Below are 8,836 nucleotides of genomic sequence, written 5' to 3' on the forward strand. Positions count from 1 at the left end.
ATATATGTATGTATGTATTACACAATAATATATATTTTAAAAATATTTCATATATTTTATAAAATTATATGTTGGTATATCTATAAAAAATGTATTAATATTATACATATAGTATATTTATCTCATGTTTTCATATATTATTTTTATTGTTGTTTATTTGGATGTTGTGTGTACGTTGAATAGATATAAGAAAAATTTTCATAGAAAAAAGAAAACATCAAGAAGGAATAAATTAATTGTGTCTTGAAAGCGCTGAATACACTTTTATTAAATGCTGAATATTTTTGCTTTATTATGAAATGAACAAGTGTAATAACTATCATAACGAGCACAAGAGTCAACACGGAACATCGCGCGTTTCATATAAATTTTTCGCGTCGAAACGCACTGTATTTTCATGTCTCTTATCACAGACTGAATCGCAGTTACAGCAAGCAACGACTCGGATTTCGTGCGTGCGTATAGTGCCTTCGGTCGGTTGCATTTACAATCGAATGAATATACGCACGCACTAACGCACGCATGTATCACCGTCTCGTTATTAATTTTCGTACGCATGAAATGTCAGAAGTATCCGCATTTTGGATACCGAATAGCGCAGCTTAGAAATATACGTCCTTCTCTCGAGAGGGAATTAACGAAAAATCGAGAATCTTATACCTTAAGTACTCGCGAGGTAAGAAATCACTCAGGTATCAAGATTATCCAGTATTTTTTCGCAAATAGACTTAAAGGTTTAATAATAGCAGGTTTAATAATAGCAGGTTTCATTCAATGCAAAAAAATAAATTTCTCTTTATTAAGAGTGTATGCAAAAACAAAAATCACTTGAGTACAATTAATCTCGGACGAGTACTTAAGAATACATTTCGAGTCGCTCACATCATCGTTCAGTCAGTCGCAATAAATGTACGAAAAGTTTGTGCGATAAACCGTACAAGATTATATGCAAAGAATCACGAATAAGTATTACAATAGTATGCGATGACGGTGATCACGGCGAGAGGATATCAATGTTAGGCTATAATATCGATAACGCAAGATAAGGGATTGAGACGAAAGATTGGTAAGGAGTAACTAAAATATTGTGTATCTCATTTTAAAAAACTAATAATAACAACTAATAATGTCTAGTATAATAATGTCATAATATAATAATAATTATTATATTCATAATAGTAATCATAATGAGATAGAAGAATATTTTAGTACTGATAAAGTATATATAACTGTCGATTTTAAGCGCACGTCGGAAATGAAATAAGAAAAAGAGACAATGTTATTCAATTCGTTTCAATTTCAACAAGTTTTCCTCAAAAAAGAGCGCTTCTTATATATCAATAATATTTTGTTTTTCTTTTGTATTGCTAAATCGACAGTAACATATATTACACACAAATACCCTGGCCACTGGTTGTACACGCATACGCCATTCTCAATGAAATCAAAGAAGAGTCCCGTAAATAAGACTCGTCCAATCCTTGTAAAGTTCGATTCTCTTTTCTCATCATTTTTTCAGAGAACGTATGTGAGATATGTAGCGTCGAATAAGATTACGTATCGCGGAGAGATGCATACGTGTTCTTTTTATTATATATGTTTATATATCTATATATATATCTGTCTATTCTGATCTTTTAATATTAAGTCGTGCGTAAACTAAAATTTAAACTAAAACCAAACATATAATATACAAACTTAGGCGTCTACACGTGTGTGTCTGCAGAACATCTAAATCAATATAAGCTACGTAATTTTGAATGTTTCTCGAATATTTTTTCTCCTTACTCCTTTAGTTGTAATAACTAAGTATAGTACAATATTTATATTATAATTTTCACATTATATATATATATATTCCGTCGCATTATTCAAACTACGATAAATATTACGTGTGTTTTAGATATTCCACTTTATACATTTATTGCGGATTACATGTAGACGAAATAAGTGAGAAAATTATAATCGATATGTACACACGACGTGTCATCAAAAATTAATGTCAACAACTATATTAATAGTTAGAGATAATATCTTGCAATATATTATCTACATATGTCTTGCAACAATACTTATAATCTATTTAAAATCTTACTATATGTAAAAAAAAAAACCATCTTTTCGTCTCTTTAACAAATTACTTATCACATGCGCACATTTTTTTTTTCTTTCTTAGAGCAAATAATTTCTTTTCTTAGCGAGGTACGATAATATTCCTCTATCGCCAGTGCTAGAAATGATGGAGCTTACGAAGGACAATCGAGTCTCGTACAATCTCGAATTATAACATCTCATCTCGAGTAAAAAAAAAAATTATATATAAACTAATCGAATATATAAGTTAAATGAAATGTCTGCGTTGCCAGAATCCAAATGGAACCAATGTGGATATAACGTCCGCTCGAATAGGATTCCTCTCTTTGGTAACGTCGCAATTTCGCAAAGCGCACTTGCAAATAATGTATTATCGACGCCTTCTACACAGACCGAATGTCTCCGTGGATATCCCTATAGACGAATAGGGACGGCGATGATAATGTGCAGCACATGGACGAGGATGATGGAGAGAATCTTTCGTGCGACGTGAATGCGAGCGAAGGCGCGGTCTCTCGAGTACCGAGAGCGGAGAGGTCGATTCGTTCTCGTCTCTCTCTCTCGTAGTTCCGTGAAAATTGTTCTCTATCTTGTTTTTTCTTTCTCTCTTTATCTCTTTTCTCTCTCTCTCGCTTTCTCTCGTTCTCGTTTTTCTTTATTATTATGCATTCTATATATATATATATCGCACTTCCTCGTTTTCCTCCTTATTCTGTCTTTTTTCTTTTCTCTACAGGATTCCAATTCGTACAGGCGTCCATCCAAGCTTGCCATTTTTTTAAGCTACGAGATTCCTACGAGGTCATGTTTTACATGTTAGGTTGTAGATCACAGAGATGAGAAAACGTTAAGTTTCTAGCTTTAGCTGTCCGTTCATCGATAGAGTCGCGAAGAAATAGGATGAGTCAGACGAAAACCTTCATGATTATTCGGCGAGTCTGATAGATAGCGAAATGTGAACCGAGTGCGAGACGAAATACAAAATTGTCGCAAAATCTAAGAAAACTTATGATAAGTTGAAAAAAGAAAAATGATTCGTGGAAAAACTGTTTCTTTAAATAATAATTTTGATGGTTTTTTGACTCAACCTATATCAAAACACTTCAATTAAATTCAATATCAATACGTCTACTATTTAAAATATAATTATGGATACAAATCACTTTTTTAACAGATGCGAAAATAGAAAGAAATAATAAAGAAAAGAACTAAGTTCTCGGGAAAAAAATTACGCGTTAAATTAAACATGTGGTATCGTGAACTCTGCTTCTTTCTGGACCCTACGTTAAAAAAATTAATTTGACGTTTAAATTTCGAAATCTATATGCATTTCACATAAAGACATAAATAATAACAAAACTTAGACGTCTAAAAGAATAAGAGGAATTAAAAGAAAGGAATGAGTTGAATGAGAATGATATAATAATTACAAAACTGAAGATGATCACAATGATGACACAAATATGCAATTCCCTTGGAAATCTTTACAAAAAATTGCTCAAATCTCCGCACTTTCGTATAATGAATAAAAAGTTAAAATAAAACTCAGTGTGAAAAAGGATAATTCGCACTTAAGAAAGAGAATTACGAGAAAAATTCAATAACGATTTATGGCGAAAAACATTTCAACGAAGACAAAAGAGGGCATTTAAGAGCTTGTTTAACGTTTCGATTAAATGCAAACTATAACAGCGGGTTATATAAACTCCATATATTGTAAATACTATACTATAAACCCGCTGCAAACGTATATAAACCTCTTATGTTCCAAATACCTATCAAATATAAGCTGTATCCCGCCTTCTATCAATTCGATTATAGTTCGTATAACTATATATTGAAGATTTTTTTAAAACAAATCTCCTGTGAAAACAAATCCTGCATCAAGTTGATGCTCAAAGGGATGATGATGATTAAAAAACTCGTATACCAAACAAAAGTTCGCCAAAAGTGTATAAATGATTAAAGTTCGATGTAATAAATGCCTTTTATTTAGCATAAAAACTGGATACACGCATAATGTAGGTTTTAAGTGCGCTCCTAAGTATAGATTCAACCTTATCCGCCATTAACGGCTATTATATTCAAGTAGCTGTTATTCCAGTAAAATTCATAATTGTCAGTGTCATGTTTTATTAAGCGCGTTTGCGCCTTGGTACACGCAAATCGAAGGTTCAGGCTTCCTTCGCTGCCGATACGAGAGACGTCGATCTATAATTTTCTAACAGCACCTTGCAAGTTCACCTTACTAACTCTTTAAATTGTAATAATCGAGTGCGCGAAGTAACTCGTCCCGCGTATTTCAGACGCGGAAACGAACGAATCGGTGATGTACGTATCGTATATCATCGTTTTTAATAATTAATTGGAGTGTGATGATAGAGGGTCCAGAAGCATTGTCACGATAGCATATGCGATATTATTGTCTGCGATAGAAAATCGTGAGTGTTCGCGTTATAAAATATAAGAATATATCCCGGGGGAAGCGAGATAACAATTATTTATATATTATTTATATCTCGTTCACAGCCGTTTAATGAGGAAATAATAAATATTGAGCGGAACATTACACTCATAAATGCGACACTCACGAATTAGTGCGTATATAGAGTACATAGGAGATCCTTATCTCGAGAATTCAAGTCAGATATATATATATATATGTAATAAAAGAATTCAATATATTGAGAAATTAATCTCAATCACGCATATAAATTTATGACAACAAGAAATTATTAAGTGCAAGCCGTTCAAAAGAATCTATATATAAAATAAACAGTTTATAATAATATTTATCTTTTTAACAATTAAATATGGCAATTTGATAAAACAATTTATGAAAATACAAATCACAAGACGGATCTCCTGCGAGTCTATAACGCTCGAGTCACGAATTTCGCGAAGATTGATAATCTCCGAATGACATTGACAAAGATTATCGATAATTCTCGTTATTCGGAGTGAGCGTCGGTGCAATCAGCATCGTCGAATCGGAATAAACTGCATTACCTTTGTAAAACTTTGTCAGCAATTCAATGATAAAAGATTAGCGTCGCGAGTCGAACGCATGGTTCTTTCGATCAAATCTCATCTGGCAATGCGAAGACTATATCGTCGGTTACAATGATCCAAAACATTCCTTTCCGTTTAAATGTAAATATTATGCTTCGTTTCTTTAGTCATATTTCTCCGAGCCTATCCATGGAGATGTTACTATTGATAAACTCGTGATTGACTAGTGCCTGAAAAATGTAGAAATAATAATAATGGTAAGAATTAAAATAATAGAAGTACAAAAATAAATATTTTCTGCAAAACGAATCTCGCAAAAAGCCTCGAATTAGACGTTAATTTTTTCGAACGTTACGTGGATATTATAAGAGAAATAGCCGACATTTTTTCGGTATTTTTAATTTACTACACCAAGTGTCGAGAATGTCACAGTTTATCCCGCTTCTACGGTTCTAAAAAGCGACTCGCAAGCAAACGTATGTGAGGAGGAGTGTTGCGTGAGAGTGTTGCGAGTGAGAGAAGAGGAGAGGAAGAAAGAGAGAAAGAAAAATCTGTTTCTCTTTCTTATTTTGTCAATAGCTTACATGTGTGAGAGCGGTTGTATGGCGTGATGCTGCAGAGAGTCCGGCGATGGTCCCGGCGAGTATACGCCCGCACCGGGCTGATCGGGGCCGTGTGGTAGATACATCGAGATCATGTGCCTGAGGTGGTCGCCCTGCGACGTTTGCTGGCTCGCTTGCTGCTGGCCCATGTATTCCCGCTTGACGGCCTGGTTGGCGACCGCAGCCGCGCTCGTCGATGTTGGACCAGCCGTCGGCGTCGGCGTGTGGATGCCGCCGCTCGCCGGGCTCGTCGGTTCGGATTTTATGCTACTGCCGCTCGGACTATGACTTGACATCTGAGAGCCCGGTTGAGCCTGGTGATAAGGTGACGGCGAGCCGCCGGGCACAGTGGTAGCGCCGTATCCGCCGTATCCGTTCATGTAGTTGTTGATAGGGCTGGGACTACCGCCGCCCATGTGATGGCTCATAGGGTCGTACCTGGGGTAGGCAGCAGCCGAGGCTGCAGCGGCCGCCGCAGCGTTCCCCATGTGACCGCCGTATGCGACGTGTTGCTGGTACGCGGCTGTTGGGTCGTGCATCATGTAACCGTTAGGCATGTAGCCGTTGGACATTTGATAGACATCACGCGACAATTGCGGCTGCTGCGGCCCGCCGCTGGTGACAACTTGTCGCTGATCGACGAGCATACCGCCAACACCGGTGACGCCGCCAGCGAGCGGAAACTTTTCCTTCTTGAGTAACGTCTTTGTCTTGCGTCGTGGTCGATATTTGTAATCCGGATGCTCCTTCATATGAACTGCGCGCAATCGCTTCGCCTCATCGATAAACGGACGCTTTTCCGACTCGCTAAGGAGTTTCCATTCGGCGCCGAGGCGTTTCGAGATCTCAGAGTTATGCATTTTCGGATTTTCTTGAGCCATCTTGCGCCGCTGACCGCGCGACCATACCATAAAGGCGTTCATCGGCCTCTTCACGCGGTCCATATTGTTGTTCTTGGCGTTGGCAGAGTTGCTAGGGTTGTTGGGATTATTAGGATTGCTATGATTATTAGGCTGATGATGCTGTTGCGATTGCGATTGTTGCTGTTGTTGATGAGAATGGTGCTGCTGTTGCTGCTGCTGCTGAGCACTCTGTTGCGCTGCCATTGCGTGCATGTTTTGCTGCTGTTGCTGAACAGCGGCGGCGGCTGCCATCGAACTATAATGATGCTGAGATGTCTGATGATGATGCTGAAGACCAAGACTCAGACCGCCCGCGCTGGGCGGACTTCCCGATAGCGCCGGGCTGTGAACTATCGAGCCGAGACTACCGTAAGGAGACATCCCCGTGTGGTGACCCATCGGCGATACGCCCTGGTGCGGATGCGGTGGCATCTGAGCGTGCAGATTGCCGCCCTTCATGTCCGTCTCCATCGTGAGCATGTCTTCCTCCCTGTGCCCGTACAGTTTGCCGCCCTTTTCTAGTACCGTTCGACGTCAAGAAAATCAACGGAACACCCCGAGATTATCAGATCGATCACCGGCTGTTTATCCGGGTTAATCGAGTTACCACCGGTCACTTTTTCCTCAGCGTTTTCTATGCGCAGCTGTTTCTGAAGCAGTAAACCAAAAATCGACTGCGGATTCTAGGTTGACTAAGTCGTAACTACCACTTTTCCGTCAGTGGTGAATTCTGACGCGCGCGTGCACGTTTCTCGGCACCTGCGTGCGATCAATCGATTACACGATCGCGTGGGCGCACTGGTCGTACAATGTGCCAACTACGAAGGCGCATTCCGTACGTATACGATCTTTATTCCGTGGAGCTCCTCGGATCCAGTCACGAGTATCGTTCACGAGGCGCCTAATCCCGTGCGAACGCGAACTCGGCAGGAAGTACCACTCGCGATCGTCATACTATGGACACCGTCCTCCTACGCACCATCCGTTTTATGATTCAATCGTTTCTTTTCTCTCTTTTTTTGCAGTTTTCACCAGAGATCTTCGTACGATCTGTAAGTCACAGAGTCCGAGCGAGAACTGACGACACTATCACTTTCTTCCCCTCACTTGCTAGTCTCTCACCACTCCGTACCGTTCGCCAGCCGCTCTGACTGGCTGCGGACCACGGCACGCTCGACGAATCGCGTCACGACAATGCGGCAACGACGCATCAGCAAAACACGGATGCTTCGATGCGGCGGTCTTCTTTGAAATCCGACGATGGCACCTAAACGGCGCGTGCGGTAGAATAAACGAGGCCAGAAAAGCAAAACCGACGAGGACCAGCGAACCAAGAGTCACTGTTCACGATCACTGTTCCTGTCTTCGAGGTACTCTTCCGTTAGTTCTTCACTCGCGTATACACGTTTCCCCGTGTGTAGGCTTAGCCCCGTAGCACGTGTCTACGTGCTTTTATTGTTTATTGCTTCTTCCCCGGTCGCTCTTCTACCACGATGTTGTATATCAACGAAAACGAAGAATAACCGACGCAGAAGAAAGGAGACACAACTTCCACTCTGCACGAGAGAACGAAACTGTCTGAGCATTTGTACCATACGCCTTGGGGTCGGAGCTCACTTCCTGCCGACGGCAGTCCCCTTCCCCTCGGGTTTCGAGCTCCCTCTTTCTCAATCCCTACCTACGTTGAGGTATAGAGCGGGGACCGTGCCCGACCGACAGACCGGGCTCGAGGGTACAGCGGGCAATCGATTGGCAAGCGCGCCTGCCATCATTTCTCTCGGCCAATCGGCCGCCAGCTTGCTCACCACGAAGGCGGCGCCATTGCGCCGTGACGTCACTGAACGTAAAGGACCGACCTCTCGCGGCAAAGCTTTGGTCCCCGTCATCATGCTCCCCTTCTCTCGTTTTTCATCCCTACCGTGCCATCTCGTCGTCCTCTCCTTCCCGTCTACCCCTCTCATGCTCCATGCTGTGCGCCAGTGACGTTTCTCCTCGCTTTTTCGCGCCGCGAAATCGGCTACCCGTCGGACGCATGTACCGCTACGCGCTGAGCAACGCTGGTGTGTATACATACGTGTCCGCGCACCTTAATACGCGATGCGTATATATCGATCTTAATGCGAATAAGTTACGTCTGATACGTGCGCGACAATGGTCTGATATGGCTCTTGGAAATTTTAGGAACTCGCAGGAAAACAGTGGGAAGAGAATATGCGGAATCTTTTC

At 40.8% G+C, this 8,836-nt stretch overlaps 1 protein-coding gene across 5 annotated transcripts in view; it reads right to left on the minus strand.

The window, feature by feature from the left end:
* The window catches only part of LOC115239204 (transcription factor Sox-2-like), a 103,725-nt gene extending 95,524 nt beyond the window's left edge, over positions 1–8,201 (minus strand). For 2 of the 5 annotated variants that reach the window (XM_029813592.1, XM_029813593.1), the window contains exon 1: positions 5,691–8,201. In XM_029813592.1, coding sequence (XP_029669452.1) covers positions 5,691–7,090 — 1,400 coding nt within the window. In that variant the 5' untranslated portion in view covers positions 7,091–8,201. Of the gene's footprint in view, positions 1–1,640; positions 2,889–4,880; positions 5,337–5,690 lie in introns of those variants that run through there. The other 3 variants (XM_029813596.1, XM_029813595.1, XM_029813597.1) reach the window with 3 other exon arrangements.
* Positions 8,202–8,836: the final 635 nt, after the last annotated feature.

This window comes from Formica exsecta, unplaced genomic scaffold, assembly GCF_003651465.1.
Source record: "Formica exsecta isolate Colony F162 unplaced genomic scaffold, ASM365146v1 scaffold365, whole genome shotgun sequence".
Taxonomy (NCBI): domain Eukaryota; kingdom Metazoa; phylum Arthropoda; class Insecta; order Hymenoptera; family Formicidae; genus Formica; species Formica exsecta.